General features: G+C 58.1%; 3 protein-coding genes across 19 annotated transcripts in view; 1 reads left to right on the top strand and 2 right to left on the bottom strand.

The window, feature by feature from the left end:
* The window catches only part of MORN1 (MORN repeat containing 1), a 76,133-nt gene extending 74,882 nt beyond the window's left edge, over positions 1-1,251 (bottom strand). For 5 of the 14 annotated variants that reach the window (XM_055099082.2, XM_055099083.2, XM_055099118.2 and 2 more), the window contains exon 1: positions 913-1,214. In XM_055099082.2, the coding sequence (XP_054955057.1) occupies positions 913-1,042 (130 nt within the window). In that variant the 5' untranslated portion in view covers positions 1,043-1,214. Of the gene's footprint in view, positions 1-912 lie in introns of all 14 variants that reach the window. The other 9 variants (XM_055099087.2, XM_055099125.2, XM_055099094.2 and 6 more) reach the window with 5 other exon arrangements.
* RER1 (retention in endoplasmic reticulum sorting receptor 1) lies at positions 774-16,161 on the top strand. Of its 4 annotated transcripts, XM_055099148.2 has the most exons (8): positions 1,296-1,467; positions 2,072-2,224; positions 5,295-5,382; positions 6,940-7,044; positions 9,191-9,290; positions 10,633-10,711; positions 12,936-13,071; positions 13,765-16,161. In XM_055099148.2, the coding sequence occupies exons 2-8, from the start codon at positions 2,211-2,213 to the stop codon at positions 13,852-13,854; spliced, it is 612 nt and encodes a 203-aa protein (XP_054955123.1). In that variant the 5' UTR covers positions 1,296-1,467; positions 2,072-2,210; the 3' UTR covers positions 13,855-16,161. The 4 variants fall into 4 exon arrangements, with proteins under 4 accessions (XP_054955128.1, XP_054955123.1, XP_063458447.1 ...); XM_055099153.2 differs by lacking the exons at positions 1,296-1,467; positions 2,072-2,224 and adding an exon at positions 774-874; XM_063602377.1 differs by lacking the exons at positions 1,296-1,467; positions 2,072-2,224 and adding an exon at positions 1,557-1,635.
* On the bottom strand, positions 15,548-23,352 carry PEX10 (peroxisomal biogenesis factor 10). The gene is made up of 6 exons (XM_055099132.2): positions 23,104-23,352; positions 21,098-21,178; positions 19,179-19,585; positions 17,447-17,622; positions 17,211-17,346; positions 15,548-16,559 (listed from the first exon to the last, which is right to left on the bottom strand). The coding sequence occupies exons 1-6, from the start codon at positions 23,213-23,215 to the stop codon at positions 16,491-16,493; spliced, it is 981 nt and encodes a 326-aa protein (XP_054955107.1). The 5' UTR covers positions 23,216-23,352; the 3' UTR covers positions 15,548-16,490.
* Between the last annotated feature and the right edge of the window lie 931 nt (positions 23,353-24,283).

Below are 24,283 nucleotides of genomic sequence, written 5' to 3'. Positions count from 1 at the left end.
CCTCCTAGTTGCTGGGTGTGCCACCCGCCAACTCCTGCAGTTCCAGGAATGGGCAGGGCTCCCTCCCTACCAGCTCCTCAGGCACATTTTGGGGGCAGGGTTTATGGGAAAATGTCGGGGAGGAGGGCAGGGGGTTACTACAGGCTACTGTATCTGTCCCAAATCAGGGTCAGGTTCTACCTGAAGATACTAGTGTTAGCTCTGAGTTCATTCCAGACCCGTTTATTTGATTCTAGAAACAGTTCCTATCAAAACCTGCTCTTTTTTTTTTTGAGACTGAGTCTTGCTCTGTCGCCCAGGCTGGGGTGCAGCGGCGCGATCTCGGCTCACTGCAACCTCCGCTTCCTGGGTTCAAGCGATTCTCCTGCCTCAGCCTCCCGAGTAGCTGGAACTACAGGAGGCACCACCCCCGGCCAATTTTTGTATTTTTTAGTAGAGACGGGGTTTCGCCATGTTGGCCACACTGGTCTCGAACTCCTGACCTCAGGTGATCCACCCGCCTCGGCCTCCCAAAGTGCTGGAAGTACAGGCAAAAACTGCTTTTGAAACGCGTCCTAGCGTTTCTGGACAGCACCGGCCAGGAAGTCAGGAGGCTTGGTGCTGCTCCTGCGCCTGCCCTCGCCCCACGTCCTGGGCTTCGGGATCCCCATGGCAACCCCAGGTCCCGCTGGTTGTGAGGCTGCGGCCGGAACCCGGTCTTCCCTGCTAGGAGCCCGCGGGGGGCGACCCCCTGCAGGGCTTGGCCTGCTGCGGGAGGAGGGCTCGGGGAAGGGTGCGAGCCGGGCCCGAGGAGGCGCACGGCGAGTCCTGTGGGAGTGGGGGACGCGGGGGCGGCCCTGGCTCCGCCGCGGCACCTGGACCTCTACTTTCCGAGGTGAGCATTTGGGGGTCGAGGGCGTAGAGCGATCGCACCCTGAATGGAGCCCAGGGCAGCCAGCGACCTGTCCCGTGGCCCGCAGTCGTTACCGTCCCGGGGCGGCCGCCTAGGCGGGTCCCGACGCGGCCCGCGGGAGCTCGGGGTGCCCTCGCCAGCCGCTGCCATCTTGCTGCCGAGGGTTCCCTTAGCGACCAGCAACGCCCACTTCCATTGGTCTTTGTCGCAAGGAGGGGTGTGGCCACGGGCCTAGTCCCTGAGCCCGCGCAATCTCTGGAGCGAAGCTAGCCGGGCCCGGAGCCAGAGGACGCAGCTGCGCCTGTGCGCGTTTCCGCCGCTGTCGTCTCTTCCGCCGAGAGGCCCGCCCGCCAACGGCCTGCGCGTCTGCGCCGGAAGCGGAAATGGTTGGAGCCCTTGGCCCCGCCCTCGCGCCATCTTGGGGGCCCTGGAGGCGGCGCCGCGGAGGACGGAGCGGAAGTGCTCGCTGCAGCTTCCCGGAGCCGGAGCGCAGCGCCTGCGGCCGCCCGTGCCCCGCCGTCCTCCTTCCCGCGGCCGTGAGGGAGACCGCGGCTCGGCCGTAGCGGAGCTGCGAGGTGCCAGGAAGGGCTGCGTGGCGCGGGAACGGCCGGGCAGCGCCGCCTCCGCTCCTTCCGGGCTGTCAAGGCCGCGGGCGGGCGGGGCCGCGCTGAGGGCCGGGCGGGGAGGGCCGTCGGGGCCCGGGTGGCCGCGGGGACCGTGTTCCCGACCCGCGGCCCTGAGGGGTACGGGTCGCGCCTCGGGGTCGGGCCCGGGACGGGGTGCTGGAGGGTGCGGCGGAGCCCTGGGGCCTGCGAGGGTCGGGGGAGCGGGAGAGGGGCCGGGCGGGGGCTGCAGCCCTCGAGCCACCCGGGCCGCATCTCGTCCGCATCCCCTCCTTGGCATCTGGGGGAAGCGGGCAGTCGCGGCCCCCACAGCGCTGCGAGTTGGGCTGTATTCCAGAGTAATGTGCCCTCTCCCCATCCTGCGTCCAGGTCAGCGCTTATCTGTAGGATTTAGTGTTAAGCTCTGGGGTGAAGGCGTTACTGACGGGCTGAAGGGAAACTAGTTACATCGGTTTTGATCGTATTCTAAATAGGCAATAAAATCATAAATTCTCCAGGCTGACTTAGTACTGGTCTGTGGCCCCACTGATAAAGGTATCGTTCGTTTCTCTGCCAGGTGTCTTACAGCACAGAGGGCTGCTTTCAGCCTAAGTACCTTCAGTGGGCTTTCGCCCTTTTCCCTTTATGAAGAGTAGAGACTGGCCGCTAGTCCTGGAAGCACTTTATTTTTGGTTGAGTTGACATTTCCCAGGAAGATGCAGTTATCCCCGTAAGTGGATAAAGGGTTCTCAGTAATTCAGACTCTCACATGGCTTCTGCCGTATGCCTGAGGTGACGGCGACGGCGGTAACAGTGTGTCAGAGCCAGGTGGAGATATAAGATGGTCAGGCCCAGAGGAGGGGGGAGCCCAGGCTGGAATGTGGCCTTGGGAAGAAGGAAGAGACGGGGTCTGGGAGGGCATTTCAGAGGACTGAACAACACCAGAGGCGTGAAGCTTGGTGCACGGCAGCCGGGGGCTTTCTTAGTCCCGGAGGAATTGGGGATGGGGACGTGAAGAGAAAGGCGGGAGCCAGACTGTCAATGCTCCCGGACGCCAGGCAGAGGACTTCATCCTTTCCACGTGCAGAATGATGGACCACAGATGTGGATGAATGTGACAGGCCTGGAACAAGGCACATAGAGAGTCTTACACTTTCTGGCACGTCCTCATGGTCTCTGCTTGGACTGGTTTTATCTCCCTTTCTGTTTTGTTTGTGACCAGGCATAAAGCAGTCACCTTCAACAGGTAATTGATGGGCTGTCTACTATGTAATGGACTTCCAGGTGGCAGGGCCCAGCCCCGAACCAGACAAGGGACCCCTCAAGGAGCTTCATTCTAGCAGGAGAAAATTGAGAAGTAAACCAGAAAGGTATCAGGAAACAGTTGTACACAAAATAAAAATAGGGCGATGTGATGTAAGGGACTGGGGGTCAGTGTGGGCGGTAACGGAGGCCTCTGAAGAGGAGGTGGCCTTCAAACTGAGCGGAGAAGAGGACTGCAGGGGGGGCAGCTGCTGTGAGGGCTGGCCCTGATCCAGGAACAGGGCTGGCACTGCCTTGCCCGGCTCCAAGGGTGCTCCATGGGCTGCCCACTGATTCCTCACGAGAGCCTCGTGGAGAAGGCATGAGAGGTGCTGTTGTCCCATTTCACAGACTGGAACCTGAGGCATCCTGGAATAGCCTGTCCTAGTCACACTGGCAGAGAGTGGTAGAGCCAGGATCTGAAAGCAGGCCGTTGGAGTCCAAAGTTCACGTTCTTGCTCCTGCTGCCCTGCCTCAGGCTATTCCTGGCAATGCGTTCAGTCAGGGTGCAAGCTGTGTTTGGTATACGTGTGTGTTTGGTATACGTGTTATGTGTGTCAGACAAGCAGAATTGGCTGATGGCGTTTTGAGTAGGTTTTCTACATGTTCAATTGGAGAGTGAGAAGTTCTGAGCTTTGCCTAGAGAACACCCTTTGGCAGGAGAGCTGGGTATTTTCTCCCTGACATTACTCTCATCACCTCCAGTCCAGTAAAAGTGCTTTAATGGGAAACAGTCTGAGTAAAACAGGGAAACTTACAAGGAGCTGTAGGACGAACAGTGTGACAGGTGGCTTTCAGATGGCCTGGCTTTGGCCTAAATAGGGTGGCCATTCCAGGTGACGCATTTTAGTGTAGCCTCTATTTAAATATGGAGTTCTTTCAGTGGAGAGTAAAGGTGCTCCTCCTCTGTGTCTGGTTTACACGGCTCCGCGAGACCAAAGGGCCCCTCGGTCTCCTTGAGCAGCCTGGCACTCTGCACAGAGGATCCAGGAACGGTGTCATGGAGCCACATTCTGCACAGACTTGATGACGTGGAGGGAGCTGCCTGGATCACTTCAGCGCATCAGTTGTGATGGGAGAGCCAAGGCACTTGAGGGCGGGATTGCGTCTGGCTACCTGTTGCCTGCCACCTGAAGGGAAGATTTCCCCAGTGCTCACAGTGAGGATGGGACTGGAAGAGCGTTGGTTTCAGGAAGGTGCAGGTTCCGGCTCCTGCCCACTGCGAACATGCTGATGGGCCAGGGCAACTCTTTGGTCTTTGTGAGCTTCAGTTTTCTTATCTGTAAATGAGAACAATAAGACTGACCCCAGCTGTTGCTGAGGAATGATGTCTTTGCTTTCGTGTCTGGTATTTCTTAGAGCCTCATTTTACAGATGAGGAAACTGAGGCTGGCTGCGTGCTCAGAGGGTTTGCTGAAGGCCTCACAGCCGCTTAGCACAGGTGGGACTTTAAGCCAAACTTGAGACCAGAGTCTGTTTCTCCTCACTGCCCTGCCGAGGGAGCAGATGGGGGGTGGTGGGGGAGGTGAACGTCACCCCTGGCGTCTTCTCTAGCTCAGGGGCCAGGAGGCATCTCATCTTTAAAGTAGGAATGACAACCGGCAGGCCCTCGGTACTCAGCTGTGCTTTACCGAAGAGCGGCAGGTCCTGACGCCGTCTCCTCTCAGGAGTGGGGTGGCGGCGTGCTCAGCTGAGGAGCCAGGTGGCAGTCAGGCTTGGCTTGGCCTGCCCAGAAGCAGGGCTGTGGCAGGACCTTGGACACGTGGCTTCCACTGTTTGAGACTTGGTGAAATGGGGGTCATGATGCCCTTCACTTGAGCATCTGGGAATTAAGTGGGTGAACAGTGTGACCTCTGGCACCTGGGTTCTCAGGTGAATTCCTCATGGCATCACAGCAGTGTGTTGAAATAGGAGCAGATACGTTACCTCCGCTTGCCAGATAAGAAACTGGGACGCAGATGGATGGACTACCTGAGAGTTGTAGATAACATTTTCCTGTTCATGGGGTGGAGGACCTGGCCCTGAGAGGACAGGATCCCTCCTGCTCCTGCCAGACCAGAGACCCAGGACAGGGCGTGGAGCAGACAAGGTGCCTGGGCGGGGGAACCCTGAGGGATCCACAGAGGATGCAGTCCTTGGAGGGAGGACATGCAGTGCCACGTGCCATGGACCAGCCAGTGGACCCCATGGCCAGCAAGGCTGCTCCTGGGGCCAGTGGGGTGGACAGTGCCGCTCACGCAGGTGACTGAGGTGCCAGAGTGGGAATGAAAACGCGGCCTGTGCTCCTGGGCCCATGCGTCTCACGCTGCCCTTCCCCTCCACGGAAGCCTGTGTACCTGCTACTTTTTCCCGAACAATTCATGGTAAAAACACAAATGGTATATGGACAAAATACTGAATGTGGAAGAAACCTACTTGACAGTGTTGGTGAAAATAGGGCCAGGATTTCACACCCGTGAATGCTTTTTACTGAAAAGTATTTTGTGTTTTTCTCCCAGTTACAGAATGTCTGAAGGGGACAGTGTGGGAGAGTCCGTCCATGGGAAACCTTCGGTGGTGTACAGATTTTTCACAAGACTTGGACAGGTTGGTGGGTTTTTTAGTAGATGAGTATAAATATTTGAAAAAGAGGCCGGGCGCGGTGGCTCACGCCTGTAATCCCAGTACTTTGGGAGGCTGAGGCGGGCGGATCACGAGGTCAGGAGATCGAGACCATCCTAGCTAACACGGTGAAACCCCGTCTCTACTAAAAATAGAAAAAAATTAGCCGGGCGTGGTGGCGGGCGCCTGTAGTCCCAGCTACTCGGGAGGCTGAGGCAGGAGAATGGCGTGAACCCAGGAGGCGGAGCTTGCAGTGAGCTGAGATCGGGCCACTGCACTCCAGCCTGGGCGAGAGAGCAAGACTCCGTCTCAAAAAAAAAAAAAAAAAAAAAAAAATATTTGAAAAAGAAATGGGACTCCCAGCATTTTCGGGAAGGATCTGTTTGCTGGTGTTCCTGATGGAGAAGTTACTTCGCCTCAGGCTCAAACTTCCTGAAGACAGTGTTCTCTTCACTGTGAAGGGCCAGCTGTGGAGAGATCGGGCTCTGGGGCCACACGTGGTCTATCAAACATATGCGTTTTCTGTTTCTGTTTTCCTTTTACCAAGCTTTAAAAATATAAAACCCAGTCTCAGCTCCCAGGCAGGACAGACGTGGCCGTGGCTGCCGTTCTGCTCTTGCTGTCCCTCTCCCAGCCACCCACGTCCCCGGTGCTGGTAGCCCCACCTGCCCCGTGTCAGCTCGGCGGTTCTGTCCCTGAGGGTGAGAGGCTCTTGTGTGGGCTGTGTGTGCGTTGCTTGGTGAGTGAGGGACCTAGAGCTGCCTTTGAACGCTGGAGTCCGAACCTCAGTGTCAGGAAAAGCTTGGGTCACCGGCAGTTCCAGATGCTGAGGATCTGGCTCAAATAAAAATTCATCACCTTAATTAAATCACATATGAAAAGCAATTGGCGATTAATGAAGTTGGGTGACAGGCATATGTAGGCTTCTATAATCTTTTTACTTTTGTGAATTTGGAAATTTCTCACAATTTGAAAATTAAATTTCTAAATTAAAAAACCATACACACGTATATTTGTAAAAATACATACATAAAACTAAGGGCTCCTTCGGTCATGTCCACAGCCGCCTGGACGCACACACATGCGGGTGTGGCTGCTGGGGCTCAGGCTGTGGCCAGTGGGCCTGGGAGCGGGGCAAGGCTGGCTGCTGGCTGCTGCAGATGGGGGAGCTGACCTGAGATGTGACGATAAGGGCTGTGCTGTAGGGTGGGGACTTTGAGATGCACAGTCCTCTCTTTGGGGTGAGGCTGGTCTTCCCCATAGTGATCCCTTGGGGCCAGCACAATGTCACAGTTTCCTAGGAGATTGTTTTGTAATAGTCTTGCTTAAGAGATGAACCTGCTTCAGGAATTATTGAAAATAAACTTTGGATTAATTGTAGTCACTTTGTGCTGATACACAGATGATCTCTTGCTATTTTAACTCACTCTTTTAGCTGTTTTAAAAATTGAAAGCCAACCCTAGCAGAAGGTACATTTTGTGGCAGAGTCAGTACAGAAGTTACAGGACCTGCTTCATGCTTTTGGACTCTTGTCTTTCTAGATTTATCAGTCCTGGCTAGACAAGTCCACACCCTACACGGCTGTGCGATGGGTCGTGACACTGGGCCTGAGCTTTGTCTACATGATTCGAGTTTACCTGCTGCAGGTAGGTGTGGGCTGAAGTGACAAGACTTGGCTCTGTCCACGTTACCTGGGCGTGGTGTTTGTGGGGATGTTGTTGATCCAGTCTGTCTTGCAGGAAGTGGTCTCTAGTAATCAATTTTCAGCTAAACGCCAAATGTCAGAAAGATCTCAGTGACTGCCTTTAACGAACAGGGTTGTTTATGATTCACCCGGAGTCCCCTCGCCAGGCTTCTCAGTATACCCAGGCCGTCCTGAGCCCAGCCTGGCCCTGCCCTGGGCACGTCCAGGCCTGGACAGTGGAGCCGCTGGTGTCCCTCCGACCCTGCTGCATGATGCTCAGGACAAGGTTGCGCTCTGTGGCTGCCTCATTCCTTGGGTGAAGAGTCCATGCCTTGGGTGTCATGAATGACTCGGCGTCCAAAGGGTTTATGTAGCTTTTCCTGAGCTCTCCCTTGTGTGAGGCCAAAGCACAGTGCAGGTTGAGACGCCGAGTCAAGTAAGAGAGACAGTGACCGAAGGGGGTCTCGAGGGTTTCCTTCGTGTGTTTTCGGGCACCCCTAGGTCAGGTGATGTCGTCTCAGACTTCACCTGGGTGCTCCTTTACTTGCTGGTAAACACGGGGTTTCTAGGAGCAAACCTGTAAGATGGGAATTCTTCGTCAGTCTTTAGAGGAGGTTACATAATCTTATGTGCAGAGCAGGGCATGCTGAAAGCCTTGTCTGGGCTATTTTCTCCTCTGGGGACTGTAGAAGATACTTCCTTGTTTAAAGCACACACCTTAATTTATTTATTTATTTTTGTTTTTAAATTGGAACTGGGTCCATTCTCTGATGGAAAGAATGACCTAGAAATCTTGAATCAGGGACTTCAGGCAGGAGCAGGGGGCGGGAAGAGTGCAGCACCCACAGGTCAGTTTTATTGCGTTCGAAACCAAGCTCGTGCCTCATTTGGCGTCTCTTCGGGTGTGGCCCTGCAGCCAAGGATGGACACACAGACATCAGTTAGCCCTCACATCTGGCGTTCAGCCGAGGATGGACACACAGACATCAGTTAGCCCTCACATCCGGCGTTCAGCCGTCTGACTGGAAAAGCTTTTAGGCAGAAAGACTTCTTGTTTGTATGAGAAAGTTAAAGCATTTATATTTTTATTTATTGTTTTGAGATGGGGTCTCACTCTGTCGCCCAGGCTGGAGTGCAGTGGCCTGATCTTGGCTCACTGCAACCTCCACCTCCCGGGTTCAAGTGATTCTCTTACTTCAGCTTCCCGAGCAGCTGGGATCACAGGCATGTGCCACCATGCCTGGCTAATTTTTGTATTTTCAGTAGAGACGAGGTTTCACCATGTTGGCCAGGCTGGTCTTGAACTCCTGACCTCAGGTGATCCACCCGCCTTGGCCTCCCAAAGTGCTGGGATTGCAGGCGTGAGCCACCACACCCGACTGAGAAATTTAAGGCTTTTGAAATTGAGAATGCAGTTCTGGCTTCTAACGGTATATGCTTAATCATTTTAAAAATGAATTAGTTGCAAATAAGTGTGCTGCACTCAGGCATCTTGCCAAAATTCTCCCCACTTTTCATCTCTTGAGGAAGGCTTGGCATAAGCACACTTTTCTGGATTTCCCGGTTGTGGATTTCTTCTGGGCAAAGGTTTAACCCTCCTGGCAGAGTGATTTTGGCAATGTGAATTGTCTGTTGGAGGAACATCAGCCAGCACGCCTCCAGTCACAGTTGAGAGTCTGTCTTCTGTTTCTGATGAAGCTGCTCCTGGGTGGGGCTCTGGGCCAGCATCGCTCAGGTGCCCGGGCCACCCGAGCCTGTGGTGTAGCTTGAGCATGTGCTTCTTGAGAAAAGCCTCCTTTTCTGCTGCGCTCCTTGTGGGGCGTCTGTGGCTTCAGGGATCACATGTGTCTAACTGGACCCTTGAAGAGCTTTGCTCATTTGGGCCCTTGCTTGTCCGCTTTGTCTCTGTTCCCACAGAGTATAATTTGAGATAAATTGTTACCATGGGATTTCACTGTATTTCCTTGTCCTTGCTATGAGTAAGTTTTGTGTTAAAACAAAGTTAGATCAGTTAACAAAGTTGAGAGTGAACCGGAGTGCAAACGTGAACTGGCTCAGGCTGATGGACGGTCAGAGTGCACCACTGACTCTCTTTCCTTCTCTTTCAGGGTTGGTACATTGTGACCTATGCCTTGGGGATCTACCATCTAAATCTTTTCATAGCTTTTCTTTCTCCCAAAGTGGATCCTTCCTTAATGGAAGACTCAGGTAGGGTAGCGGCTGTGCACTGGGCTGTGTGGGCAGGTTGGGCCTTTCTTTTCTGATGGGATTGCCCAGTGTTCTCTGGAAACACCCGAGACTCTTCTCTTGGGGTTGAAATGTACTTATAATGTTGGGTGATCAGGATATGTTTGTAGAGTGACTCTTCAAACCTTCCTGACAGCCACGAAGTGGGTGTTCATTCTGTTTTCCCACTTTGCAGATGAGGAAACTGAGGCATACAGGGTTAGGTAACGTGTTCGAGGTCACATGGTACCACAGACAGTAGGGGTCTGAGGTGGACAGTCCAACTCCGGCCCCCGTCCCACCCCAGTCAGTGGTCCCTCTCAGAATCAGCGGAGGCAGCCATGACGAGGTTACCTTTTCCCGTAGCCAGAGGGTTCCACAGGCAGCTCACTGTGGTGCACAGAGACCGCCGGGACCCTAATGCCAGCATCGGGTCGGGTCAGGCTTTGGGCGGCCTTCTCTGGTTTCTGAGGAGCTGTGAGCTGAAGTGTTCCTGGCGCTTCGTGCTCCACTATTGGAAGACTCACGCAGCTCCTGGGCCTGCCTGGGCCAGGTAGGGGCCCTGAGTTCACGCCTGACTGACCAGCCCCAGGCGAGGAACAAACAACTGCATTCCAGGACGTGGTGGCCATTGAGGGAAAACCCACACGCAGCTCCCTGCCAGGACCCTCCTCGTTCTGGGGGAACCTGCTGTCAGGGAGTAGGGTATGCTCTCACTGTGTGGCCAGAAGCCTGTGAGTCTTCTGTGTAGGATATGTGATGAAAAGATTGCTGGGAACACAGCCCCTCTCTGTTGTTGCTGTTTGGAGGAGACTAGAAAACAACAAAGAGCCCCTTTCCTGTAGGCCTCAGTTTTCCCATCTGTAAATGGGGAGCGGCACCCATCCCAGTGGGGGAGGCGGGGTGAGAGTGGGCTTGGCACAGCTGCTGGTGGGACAGGCCTGGCGCCGGGGTTCCACGGTCAGCGCATCCTCGGCCCCGCCCTGTTCTCTGCCGCTTGCTTTTTATGTTAATTTGCCTTTGTTTTCTTCTGTGCCTTTACGTGGTGCAGCTGACGTGTTCCTGGATGTTTATATGTGGTTGAATTCTTTGTGCATTGAAAACGTGTGGAAGTCTAAAAACATTCTGATAGCACCTTCTGAAAGCAGTGAATTGGATGTGTCAGTTGACCACAGACCCCCGTTTTCTCGTTTTCTCTGGTTAAACGACATGAATCTCGGTTTAGATTTGTGAGGCCTGCTAGTCCAAAGCCTTGAGGGGAAAAGGTAGAACTGTGATGGGAATGAAAAGAGGTGCCCTCCCTGATGGTTGCTCTGCCTTACAGATGACGGTCCTTCGCTACCCACCAAACAGAACGAGGAATTCCGCCCCTTCATTCGAAGGCTTCCAGAGTTTAAATTTTGGTGAGCTAATTCTTCACGGTATTTGAAGAGAATTGTGCTCAAGGGTGGCTGAGACTGAGACTACACTGATTTTTGTTCAAGTCACCTGAAAGATGACTGCTGTGCTGGGCTGGGCACGGCGAATCGCAGGGGCTCTCTGTAGAAGGCCACTCACTACCTTGCCGCATTCTCTTGGTTTCAAGTCAGCACCAGTGCCCTGGAGGCTGAGTCTGGGATGGAGTGCGCACCGGCTCCTGTGGTCGTGGCCTGGGGAGGGCAGGCCCTCCGTCCTCCCTCCTCCTCCCTCCTCCTCCCTTCCTCCCTTCCTCCCTCCTCCACCCTCCTCCTCCTCCCTCCTCCACCCTCCCTCCTCCTCCCTCCTTCCTCCCTCCTCCTCCCTCCTTCCTCCCTCCTCCTCCCTCCTTCCTGCTGCCTCCCTCCTTCCTGCCGCCTCCCTCCTTCCTGCCTCCTCCTCCCTCCTCCTCCCTCCTCCTCCCTCCTCCTCCCTCCTTCCTGCCGCCACCTCCCTCCTTCCTGCCTCCTCCTCCCTCCTTCTCCCTCCTTCCTCCCTCCTCCTCCCTCCTTCCTGCCTCCTCCTCCCTCCTTCTCCTTCCTTCCTCCCTCCTCCTCTCTCCTTCCTGCCGCCTCCTCCCTCCTTCCTGCCTCCTCCTCCCTCCGTCCTCCCTCCTCCTCCCTTCTTCCTCCCTCCTCCCTCCCTCCCTCCCTCCTCCCTCCCTCCTCCTCCACCCTCCCTCCTCCTCCCTCCTTCCTGCCTCCTCCCTCCTCCTCCCTGCCTCCTCCCTCCTCCTCCCTCCTTCCTCCCTCCTCCTCCCTCCTTCCTGCCGCCTCCTCCCTCCTTCCTGCCTCCTCCTCCCTCCTTCCTCCCTCCTCCTCCCTCCTTCCTGCCTCCTCCTCCCTCCTTCTCCCTCCTTCCTCCCTCCTCCTCCCTCCTTCCTGCCGCCTCCTCCCTCCTTCCTGCCTCCTCCTCCCTCCGTCCTCCCTCCTCCTCCCTCCCTCCCTCCCTCCCTCCCTCCCTCCCTCCTTCCCTCCTCCTCCCTTCTTCCTCCCTCCTCCCTCCCTCCTCCCTCTCTCCTCCTCCTCCACCCTCCCTCCTCCTCCCTCCTTCCTCCCTCCTCCCTCCTTCCTGCCGCCTCCTCCCTCCTTCCTGCCTCCTCCTCCCTCCCTCCTCCTCCCTCCTCCCTTCTTCCTCCCTCCTCCTCCTCTTCCTCCTCCTCCCTCCTTCCTCCCTCCTCCTCCCTCCTCCCTCCCTCCTTCCTCCCTCCTCCTCCCTCCTCCCTTCTTCCTCCCTCCTCCTCTTCTTCCTCCTCCCTCCTCCCCCTCCTCCCTCCTTCCTCCCCCCTCCTCCCTCCCTCCTCCTCCCTCCCTCCTACTCCCTCCTACTCCCTCCTTCCTCCCTCCTCCTCCCTCCTCCTCCCTCCTCCCTCCTCCCTCCTCTCTCCTCTCTCCCATCCCCAGCCTTGTGGCTCCTTTTGGCTGGCAGAGGGGGACTAGCCTTCTCCTGGAGTCATTTTTGAGAGGGGTTTGAGCCGAGGTGTCCGTGTCTGCACGGGTAGGCAGAGGTGGGTGGCGCAGCCGTCAGAGGGACGGGAGCGTGTGCATCCGTTTGTCCTGTCCCTCATACCCCACTCTGGGAGCACAGGAGGAACCCAAGTCTGTTGGATCAGTAAACTGAAGGAGCCTGCTGAGCTCGTGGGGCTCCACGCCTTGACTTTGCAGCCGCAGATGGAATGTGGTGCAGAAAGATCGGGGCCCTGGAAGCCACCAGAAGCTTGGACTAGGAAGGGAGAGCTGAGCCTCCAGGGCCGTGGCATCTGTTGGCCATGTGCTGGGACGGGAGGGAGCACTGGTGGCCATGCCACAGTGACAAGGTGAAGGCCCTGGATGGTCCACAAGACACAGCCTGGGTTTCTCTCCAGATTGCAGGCCCAGCCAGCAGGCATGGGGCCCCCAGCCTCAGTACTGATGCTTTATACTTTGTGTAGTTTTAAGAAGAATTGTGTCTTTCAAGGGAGTAAGAGAAGGATGTTTCTGTGGTTAGGGCAGTACATGTCTGTGAGCTACATGCAAAGGGTCCTGCTGCTGCTGTGCCCAGGGTAGACCCCTCCTTTCCACAGGGATGCTTCTGTTTGCGGGGACGGTCGGTGCAGCTGCAAGGCTGGAGGCGGCCGGCAGGTGCCCGGTGCTGGCTGCAGATGCGGCGCTAACCCTCTCTCCCCACTTGAAGGCATGCGGCTACCAAGGGCATCCTTGTGGCTATGGTCTGTACTTTCTTCGACGCTTTCAACGTCCCGGTGTTCTGGCCGATTCTGGTGATGTACTTCATCATGCTCTTCTGTATCACGATGAAGAGGCAAATCAAGGTAAAGCAGAGGCGCTGCCGCCACGCCGGCCGCAATCGCTGTTCTGTTACCCACAGCATTGGGGGAGCTGTGCTGGGCTGTGGTGGGTGGTGGCAGAGTCTGCCTGGTGTGAATGTGGAGCTAAGTGGCACCATCTTGTGTGTGACAAGGACACTGCTCCGTTCCCCAGCACGGCCGGCTAACTAAACGGGGAGCGCAGCTGTGGGAGCGGGCGGGCTCTTGGTGGAAACTTTGTGGAAGCCGGGTGGGAGAGCCCCGGCGAGTGCAGTGTCCCGGTGGCTCCTCTTAGGGTGCCCAGCGCCCTGTGCCAGCCTGCCCGAGGAGGAGGGCGTTAGGGGGAAATTAGCTGAGACTGCGGACTGTGCCCTTGACGGTGTGGCCTTCGTGCCATGGGCCTCACTCTGTGCCCAGGGTGTTGGCTGCAGAGAGGGCCCTGGGCCACCTCACATCCCCCTTGCCCTTCCTCCACGGGAGGCTCACGAAGCACTGGGATTGATGGGGTTTCAAACCTAGGCCTCGTGGGCTGTGGAAGGTCTTGCTGTGTTGATGTGGGCGCAGGAAGCCACTGGGGCTCCGATTCCACTTGTCTGATGTATAGAAAAGATGGGGGACCTTTGGCCGCTCAGATTTGGGGACAGTGTGACTGACTGGAGAGCGGTTGTGCAGTAACTGAGTCTGTGTTTCTCCCCCCAGCACATGATTAAGTACCGGTACATCCCGTTCACACATGGGAAGAGGAGGTACAGAGGCAAGGAGGATGCCAGCAAGGCCTTCGCCAGCTAGAAGCGGGACTGAGGCCGCCTCACGTGTTGCAAGAACAGTTTTCAGCCATTGTTAACAATGCCTTTTTTCTTCACATAAAGTAGTTGATTACGAGGGAGTCAAATTTTCTTTTTAAAAAGGAGCTTCAATGATTTGTAACTGAAATATCAGGTTCTAGAAGAAACTGGCGCTTAAACCAAATCGCATGGATTTCTTTTTCAGTGACGTTCAAGTGTTTCTCACGGATGGAATTCTAGTCAGCTGCAGGCGGGAAGCCAGGCGGGTGGAGCCCATGGGAGCAAGGGCGAGTGGCCGGTCCCCGCTGTGCCAGGTGGGCAGGCAGGAGCAAGGCCTGCGAGGGAGGAACGGGCCGCTCCCCGCCAGCCGCCTTCCCCAGCAGCCGCAGGTGGTGCCAGCCACTCCACAGAGCCCGAGGGATGATCTAGCCTGATTCCTGCGTGTCCGAAAGAACTTAACGTTTTAAAGGTGATTGTCAAGTAACTGTGTGGGGTTCTAATGCCAGTTTCCTAATTCCATCTCACTGGAGATGTTTAAAGTTGGCCTCTATCCTAATGACTCAAAACTTTGTTCTTAACTACTATGATTGCTTTTGAGGGCCCGGAATTATAAATATATATTATATTTTAATTGTTTGAGATTATTTTGACACATTTCCTTGATACGTAGAGTGTTTTGTTTTTAATTTAAATCTGTCCTCATGCAACCCTCCATGAGGGGCAGCGAAGCTGGCAGGGAGCAGACGGCTTTGTAGGTTCAGCACTCGGCCCCCCACTGCGGGAGAGGCGGAACCCACTTGCATGTCAGCGTTTTTGATTCGAGAAAAGAAATACTCTCAACGTTTTACCAAGTGATTTTACCTCCACCTTTACTAAAGTCTTTATCTAAAACATGGCAGTCGCTGGACACAGGAAAGCCCACCTTTTGTTTGGCCTTTTCGAAAGGTGACCCATATTGCACAGCAGAACATCCCAGCTGTGGTCCCAGATGAGACGCTGACATGCGAGTAAAGGCCTCTCCTCCTGGGCCCCGGGCTGCGCAGGCTCCTCACTCTGGGCGGTGTTTCCTGTCTCAGAATTGACACGGTGAATGCTTAGTGTCTGGATTTTCTTGTGCCAGTGTTTACATATCTGACATCGAGCTCCTCTAAGAGGCCATGTTCAAGCTTGTGTGTCCCTGACCCAAGATAGCCAGTGCTGCTCCCAGGTGGTACTTCTGGTACCGTGTTGAGACACTTGGGATTCTCAGACTGCGGACAGGAGTGTTTGTCATTTTTCATACTGTTTTCTTAATAAGCGCTCAGGCCTAAGGTGTGACAGGAAGTCGCACGCGCTTGGCCAGAGCACAGTGAAGCAAAGGACTGGGTGCTGATGGATGGAGCCACGGCGGCATCTGCCCACCCGGCCGCAGCCCCCAGTGCCTCTCCTGGTGGTCCTCCCAGTCTAGAGGGTCACAGCCCCCCCGCCCTCATCCGTCTCTGGCAAGCTGACCTTGACTAACCCAGGAATACAGGGTCATCCTCATTCCTAAGTAAGTCAAACAGCAAGACATGGTTTGCGCGGGTCTTTGCTGGAAGCCGGTCCTGCTGGCCAGGTGTTTTACGTCAGCAGGGAAATGTGGCACACACCCTCGAGGCATTTTAACACTGCGCTTCAGGAAATCTCAAGTTCCGTCTTGTGTTAGTAACGTACCCACATTTTGCTGGAGTTAGTTTATTAAAGATGCCTACGGCGAACTCTCTGGCGCAGGTTAAATGCAGTTTTGAAAACCTGGAAACATCAAATGGAGGCGGGAAATAGGCTGGGGCCGAGCTGAGGGGCTGAACACAGCAGTGACCGTGGGTCAGCAGGTCGCCTGCCCAGCAGGCCCCCAGGAGAGGGCTCGGGCGCCCCTGGCAGCCCCCATACCCCCAGGACCTGGCTCGTGAGTGCGTCTGGGTCAGGAAGAGACCTCTCTGTGCGTCTCAGGCTGAGATGCAGATTTCTGTTTTCTAAAACTGGAAGCGACCTTGACGTGTATTGAAGGTGTGCGTGCCAAATGCTTCCGACGGAGGTGCTGGCCTTGGTTGGTTTCTCTCTGCCCCGTGTGGTCAAGTCCTGGGGGATGTGCTCTGCCCAGCCGCCCTCGGGGAGAGCAGCGCCGCCTCCCATGGGGCCGTGGGGCTGCTGTTCTCACCGCACTGGCTGAAGCCACCCGCCAGCCTCCGTGCCCCACCCCACCCAGCACGCACTCATTCAGTCCATTGCCTTAACACAAGCCTGATGGGGCCATTTTCTCACAATATAAACGAATAAAGTGTCTTCTGGCCTACTTCTGAGTTACTTCTCAACTGTATGGTTTGGGGAAGGGAGGGAAACCTAAAATCCTGTCCAAATAAGTGAAATTCCTGAAGAAGTGGCTGAGTCCTGCCAGGTTGGGGTTAGGGAAATGTTGTGGGTTCAGGCGCCCCTCCCAGGGCTGAGAAAGCGCAGCCAGGGACAGCTTTCTGTTCTCTCCCAGGGTGGCTAGGTTAGTATCTTACATGACAAAAAACTGAGAGTGTTCTAACTTCCGTGCAAGCAAGGTTAATCCTGAGACTCAATCTTGGCGTTCGGACTCCCGTAGAGGTCATGTGTGTCCAGGCCCACCTGGGCGCCGGCTCAGCGGTAGTGCCGAAGGTAGATGAGCTTCTGGGGAGGGAACTTCTCCCGGCAGAGGGGACACTCCGCCTGCAGAGAGGAGAAAGGGGGTCACAGCAGCTGGGGCCACTGGGCCATGCCCATCCCCATCGGCATTTCTTTTCCTGTCCACATTCTCTGCACATGACACACAACATAAATGTTGTATTTCCTTCAACTAATGACCAAGAAAGCCAGCCTTTTTTTCAGAAGGCCGAGTCCCAGTGGGGGCTGGGGCGGGGCTGGGGGCGTGGGGCTCAGGGTGTGGGGCTCGGCCGGGAGGTTCCCTCCTGCTCCCGCAGCTGACACAGCCCAGGAAGCCCAGCTCCTGGGAAAGCGTGCTGCTCTCACCCTGCCGGCATCTTCGGTGGGTGTGAGTCAGTGTGCTAGGCTTTTCAAGTGTGGTGAGGACCCCGGGAGGAAGGGTGTGCTGGGGTGTGTGGCACAGGCGTGGGGCCTTTCAGGGCTGGCCACTACCCCAACCTGCATTCGGCAAAGCCTCAATACACGTGAATTTGGAACTTTAACCCCCGCAACGAACCCAGATCTGACCTACCTGGGAGCCTTTAAAAAGATGCCCACCTCTGTACCCTCAAAACTGGAGGGTGCTCAGAGCCAGACTCCCCACTTCTGCTGCAGCCAGGTGCATCTTGCTGGCACAGCCGCTGACCACCCCAGGACCCCAGCAGGCTCCCACCTCACCTTGCTGCTGCACCACGCAGTGATGCACTCCCAGCAGAACAGGTGGCCGCAGGGCGTGGCTGTTGGGTGCCTGCGCTCCTCCAGGCACAGGGTGCACAGGGGGTTTCTGGAAATAGCTCTCTCCTCCAAGGAGGCCCTGGGGAAGGTGGGGCAGAGCGTCAAGGTGGGTGTACCTTACAGGTCCTTGTGAAGTGCCCAGGACACCCCCAGCCCCCATGTGTGGCCCCCGCACGCACCTGCGGTGAGACAGGCCGCGGTGCAGCCTCCACTCCTTCCTGGCTCGCTGCCGCTGCCTGAAACCGTACAGCTGCAGCCCCACGGACAGCACCAGGTGCAGCAGTGAGACGACCCCCAGCACCCTGTAGCTAACACGGGCCCTCAGGTCCTCTCCGGGCAGGCTGCGGACACGGAGCTGTAAGGCAGATGGCGCCACACTCATCAGGACCCTGAGGGGATCTGGCCTCAGTGCCTGCTGGGAGGGTCACACGTTCAGTTGGCACAGAGCGCGTTAGAACCAGGCCTCTCACTGGCACGGGGAGTGCCCGGCAGAAACGATCAAGCCAGGGGGCAGGTTCAGGGAGTCTGAGGTGCCTGCTTCATAGCCTAGCATGACGGAGAGGCCTGAGCTCCAGACCAGCCTTGGCATCACCAGTGCAGAAAGAGTCTTAGCTATGAGGCTGGCAGAGCAGGTGAGGATGTGGGGATGTCCAGGGACCACCTCTCAGAAAAGGAGGCGGGGAGCGGAAATGTGGGGCTGCAGACGCTGCCCACCAGCTACCCTGCTACAGGGACCGAAGCCCCAGTGTAACAAGGCACATGGCCCCAGGGACACTGCTGCCACCCTCCTGCTGGTGACACAGGTAGCTTCTGACCGTGCCACTGAAGGACAGCTGGCTGCCCTCGGTTTCCCATGTCACTTTCCACTGGCTGGGAAATGGAGACAGCCAGACAGCCTCGGCCCAGGGCCGGGAACCACATACAGAGGTGGCAGGTCACACAGCCAGCATGGGCCCTGGGTGTCCAGCCACTTCCTGGCTGTCCTAGGAGAGAGGGAGCCTCCCATCTGGTTTGAGCCCCACTTCCATGCCCCTGTCACAGCAGCTCATCAAATCCCTCACCAACATGGACGGGGCAAGAAACCACATCAAATACGCGAGTGAGGCTGGGTACGCTGAGGACGAAGACCTGACCACTGGCTCTGCGACGAGGTCACGGTGGCCTCCTGTTTAGGGTGTGTGTGGAGGCGGGGTTGCCTGGCAAGTAGGGGCTGAGGGGACCAGTGCAGCTCTAGGGACAAAAGGAAGGGGGTTCCTCAGAGGGCTGTTCTGGAAGGAGCTCATGCAGTAGTGGCTCTGGTGGGCCAGGGACTAACGCTGTGGCAGGTGGACATGGTGGTGGGACCACGGGGGAGGCTTCGTTGCTGAATCTGGAAGCAGGGGCATCAGCTGGGGGTCAGGATAGGCAGAGGTGCCGACGGCTGCGGAGGGGAGAAGGTGGGAACGGCCGTCTGATGGGGCAGACTGCTGGGCCAGGCAGGGGCGAGGGGTGAGGGGCTGGGGCCGGGGCTGCAGTCCACGCTCCCACACTGTCTGGGAGAAGCTGTTTGTTCCCCACAGCAGTGACATAGGCAGTCACGGGCCCAGGTTCAGGGATCTGTGGTGAGGCGTGACCCGGGGCCCCCCGGTCAGTAAAGAGCTAAGCGCAGGGCCTGGTGTCCATGAGGGGCTGCAGCAGGAGATCATTCTACACTTAGGGTCTGGACTTCCTTGGATCTTTCAGCCAAGTGTAACTAAACAAAATCTGCTTTTTTTCCAAGCAGAGGATTTGGGTTCCTGCCTTGACACAGATGCTGGATGTAGAACCCTGTTGGCTGAGAGGCCTGGAGGGCCAGCTCTGTGCATGCACCCGAGTCCAGTGGGGGTGACAAGGGCGGCCTAGGCAGCTGTGCCCTCAGCGCCTGCTACTTACGTACGTGATCCCCGCGAGCCTCTTGGCCAGGTGGTAGAAGACGCCGTGGATGTAAAACCAGGCAACGTGCAGCCGCTGGAGGCAGGCGAGGCCCTGTCTGAGGACGAAGACCGCCCGCAGCAGCGCCCTCCTCTGCTGCTCAGTCAGGGTGGCCGTGTGGTGACGCATCCAGCGCCGCGCCCCTGAGCAGCCACGCCCACCTGGCCCCAGGCTCCCCTGCGAGGGTCGCCCACTGTCGGGGTCAGCCTGCAGCTCCTGCTCCAGGGGGAGCAGGGCCTTGTCCAGCAGGTAGGGCAGGACAGCATGCAGCGTCACCAGCACGCCACGGCGCAGCGAGGAGGGCACGTGTATCCGCGATGGGTCCACCTGGATGATGCTGACGTACTCCTCCCCCAGGGTCTGGTAGCCTGCGAGGAAGAGGATGGGTATGTGGACCCTGAGACTGCTGCCGCGGGGACAGGCTCCCGGCGCCCCTGCCAGCCGACCCTCTGCTGGCTCCTGTCAACAGCCCCATCTTGTTGCCCTTGAGCCCACTGCCACCCCGTGCTGGCTGAGGCCAACATGACCTTCTGTCGCTAAGCCCACTGTGACCTCAGGCAGCACATGACAGGCCCGGCCAATGGCTGCCCTTGGCTCCCAGGGCCTTGGCTGGCCAGTGTCCCTCGCTCTCCTGGCTTCTCCCCGAGAGTCTCTGCTCTTTCCCCTTTCTCCCTAGCTGTCCCCGCCACCTACCCCAGCCCAAGCACTCGGATCCAGTCCCATGGCTCTCCACCAACCACACAGCTGGCACCACCCGATTTATGCCCAGCCTGGACCTTACTTGTGAGTGCCAGCCATGCAGGTCCGCCACCTACCTGACATCGCCATGTATCCTCAGATGAGCACCCCAATTCCACCCCTGCCAAGACAGCTTTCAGCGCCCCCACCCAGAAAAGCCTGCTCCCCGTTTCCATCTCTGTGGATGGCAACGCCAGGCCTCCGGTTCCTGAGGTCAAGCCCAAGGGGCACCCTGCATGCACCTTCCCTGTGTGTTCCACCCCCTTGCTGCCGCCCCTGCTCTGTACCACCACCATCCTGTGGGGGACTGTCACAGCCTCTGTAGTCTCCCTGAGCCCAACTTTGTCCCCTGAGGTCTGGTCTTAGCTAGTGGTCGGCCTCTCCCCTGCCCACGTCCCTGCAACGCCCCAAGCCTCGCACAGGGAAAGCTATGGGCTTACAAAACTCACGAGCCCCCTGGGGTCATTCTCCCAAACCGCCAAGGGCGTGTTCTTTTCAGGGCCTTTCCCGGCTGCTTGCTCTGCCGGTCTGGAAAATGCTCTCCCCCAAGACGTGGTCTTTATTTCTGAGAGCCCCTCACTTCCCAAGATGCTCTGTGACGCAGCCACATCTGTCTCCCGCCCACCGAGCACACCCTCCATGGCGGCAGGATGCCCGGGGCGAGCCCCTCGTAGGGAACCAGGCTGGCACTCGGTGGTCCTTGCTACATGCTGAGCTGGGGTTGGGAGCCTGAGAGCCTCTGTCAACAACTCCCTCTACAGGATGGTGACCAGCCTGGGCCACAGACCCACCACTGCTCCACCAGGGCACTGTCACACGGGCACTGCACCCTATGACATGGCACAGCACTGTGACTCACTGGTGCCACCAGGGCTGGCCACTGAGAAATGGGTCTCAATGGCACCCGGGGTAAAGTCTTAAACAAAGATCCCCAGGGACACACAAAGGCTGGAAAAGTCGGCTCCCTGCTGGGAGCAGATGCCTCGCCTCCCTCGGAGCAGTACCTCCTGCACTTCCCTGAAGCAACCTCACCCAGGCCAGCTCCAGGAGCTTCTCATACTGCCTGGCAGCCCCCTGGCCACTGTCCCCAGACTTGGTGTGTGTGGCTGCCCTCAGTCCTGAGGTCCCGTGGGAGCTTCTACCTGCAAGTGTGGTGAGGCCAAAGTAGGCCACATCTGAGAGCAGCTCAACCTCCTTCCTCCACTCCAGCCACTTCCTCGCACCTGAGAGGAGAAACAGTATTAGTCCGGGGGAGCTGGTGGGCATCCCCTGAGGATGAGGGACCACAGTCCTCCCCCAGTTGTCTAGGCCCAGATCCAGTCCCACCCCTTCCATGAAGCCAACACTCACTCCCTGGCCTCCCTCTCTGCTTCTGTCTCCGGAGGCACCACCTTGACTTGCCTTAGCGTGAGCTGCAGACAGTCTGCGAAGAATCTCCCACCTGTGCTCATCTCTTGCTCCGGGATTCCCCTGAGCAACTGTTCTAGGGCCTATGAGGGCCACATGGAAAGATGGTCTGGGGTATTAAGATTACAGGCCAGAGGCCAACTGTCTAGCATCAAAAAGCAGCTCTCCAACTTGCTGGCTGTGAGGTCTTTCTGGAATCTCAATTTGCTCATCTATCAGAAGAGTATTAAGTCCTACTTGGAGGGATGTTTGAAGATTCAATATTTGTAAAACACTGGGAACAGTGTCTGGCACAGGGGTAAGTGCCAAGTGTATTGTAAAACAAGTAAGTACACACACAAAAAATTCTCATCATGTCACTCTCCTGTTCAGAATCCACCAATGGCTGCCCACCTGACACCCATGGGCCTCCCGGCACGGAGCCTGGCTGTCCTCTGATATTTACCCATGCTCTTCCTGTCCCATGGCACTGTTCCTGTGGCCACGACACCCCCACCACTGGGCTCTAGTGCCACTGCTCCCTGAAACGTTCTGCTGGGAGTTCATGCCTTTAACGACTGCCTGCCCCACCCCCCAAAGACTTGATGGCTTTGCCTTTTTTTTTTGAGATGGAGTCTCACTCTGTTGCCCAGACGAGTGCAGTGGCACGATCTTGGCTTACTGCAACCTCCACCTCCCGGGTTCAAGTGATTCTGTCTCAGCCTCCCAAGTAGCTGGGATTACACGCACGCGCCACCACGCCCTGCTGATTTTTGTATTTTTAGTAGAGATGGGGTTTCACCATGTTGCGTAGACTGGTCTCGAACTCCTGACCTCAAGTGATCCACCCGCCTCGGCCTCCCAAAGTGCTGGGATTACAGGCGTGAGCCACCACACCTGGCATCTTTTTTTTTTTCGTTTTTTAATCGGTGATGGGGTCTGGCCCTGTCGCCCAGGCTGGAGTGCAGCGGCACAATCATGGCTCACTGCAGCCTCATCCCTCGGGCTCAGGCGATTCTCTTGCCTCAGCCTCCTGAAGAGCTGGGATTACAGATGCCGCCACCACGTCTGGCTAATTTTCAGATTTTTTGTAGAGACGGGGTCTTGCCATGTTGCCCAGGCTGGTCTCAAACTCCTGGGCTCAAGCGATCCTCCCGCCTCTGCCTCCCAAACTGCTGGGATGACAGGTGCTGCTTCATTGAGTACACTGGCTTCTGTACTCAGCTCACGGCCTGGTGAGGCAGGCAGGGCCTGGCTGAGCCTACACTGCGGTCAGCAGGGCGAGGGGCCTGGGCTGCTGCTCAGGCCTAGGAAAGGCCGGGGTCAGTGTGAACGGGACCGAGGTATGAGGCGTTCGCGCCGCGGGCGCTCTGACCCCTCTGCTCACAGGGGAGGATCGGAGGGAGGCTTGAAGCACTTGCCAAGGCCTCACACCTGGAGGGGACAGAGTCTTCCCCAGCCGCTGGCGTCAGCTGGACCTGCCCTGAGCTGGGGACGGGAAGGGCTTGGGCGGGAACTGGAGGCCCACGCAGGTCCCCCGCAGTGTCTGCGGCCTGTGCCTCTGGCGCCACCTGGCCAGGGAGGGCAGGAGGTGCCCCGCACATCCCTGAATGGCCGCAGGGCAGGCGAAGGAGACTGCCGGGTCCCAGGTTGTGGGACGGGCCCAGGCGACCGTGACCACACACGGCAGACACCCCGCCTCCATGAGGGGCAACACCCCCTGGGCCGCTCGCGAGGACGTCCGGCCGCGCCCGGCCCTCACCCGCCAGGCTGTGCAGGGCGCCGCCCGCCGCGCTCCGTAGCCCACCGCGGTAGTACTCGTCCTTCTGCGCCGCGCGGATCACCTCCGGCGGGCTGGCGGCGGCCGGGGCCATGGCCGCGGGTTCGGGTGGTCCCGAGAAGCGACGCCGGCCACGCCCACGCCCAGACGGGCGAGAACTGATGACGGCACGACGTGGCTCTGCGTGCGGCGCAGACCTCTGCGTCAAGGTGCTGGGGCGGGGCCGGACTGGGGCTGGAGGCGGGGCCAGGGCCCGGGCGGAAGCGGGGCTGGAGTCCGAACCAGCGCAGCGCGGGGCGGGGCAGCGGGAAGGTAGTCGGAGGCGCAGGGCGGGGCGGAGCGGGGCGGGGCCCGCGAGCCGAGGTGGGGGCGGGGCACGCGCGAGGGGCGCTGGCGAGGCAGCGGGACGGGCTCGCGGCCGCGTGGCTGCGGCGCCCCCGGGGTCCTACGCTGCCAGGGGCCCCTGCTCTGCTCCCTGCACGTCCACGGGCCGCCCTCCCACTGGGGACAGCGCTGCGGAGTGGAGACGCTGCAGGCCCATTTACGGCTGGGGAGACGGAGGCTTTCGCTTGGGTCTCCGGGAAGCCGAGCTCCCAGCGCCGGCCGCGGCGGTCCCGCCCTCGCGCCCTCTGAGCTGCGCGGGCTCTCAGCGCGGGTTGGCCAGTTCCGGGGAGCCGGTCGGTTTGGGGGCCAGAGGGGCACGAGGCGAGACCCGGGACCTTCCAGGCCCCGAGCAGCCGCCTTCCCCAGTAATCCTGCGCGAAAAGCACACGGCCTGCTTGGTGTGGACGCCCCCCTGGTGCCCACGGGAGTCAGGGCCTGGCGGGTGGGGGGCAGCCGGGAGGCCGCCGCGTGGTTCCAGGACGGGCGGAAGGTGGCCTTCCACCCTCCACCCTCCACCCTGCCTGGCCTGAGCCCCGCAGGTGCTCTGGGGAACCACATCGCAGGCGCTCCGATCCCTCTGCTCCCAGGGGACGAGCGGAGGGAGGCCTGAAGCACTTGCCAAGGCCGCACACCTGGAGGGGACAGAACCTTCCCCAGCCGCTGGCCACAGCTGGACCTGCCCTGAGCTGGGGGCGGGAAGGGCTGGGGCGGGAACTGGAGGCCCGCGCAGGTCGCCTGCGGTGTCTGCGGCCTGTGCCTCTGGGGCCGCCTGGCCAGG

Source organism: Pan paniscus, chromosome 1, assembly GCF_029289425.2.
Source record: "Pan paniscus chromosome 1, NHGRI_mPanPan1-v2.0_pri, whole genome shotgun sequence".
Lineage (NCBI taxonomy): Eukaryota > Metazoa > Chordata > Mammalia > Primates > Hominidae > Pan > Pan paniscus.
Note: the sequence above shows the minus strand (reverse complement) of the source record. Positions and strands in the feature narration are given on the sequence as shown.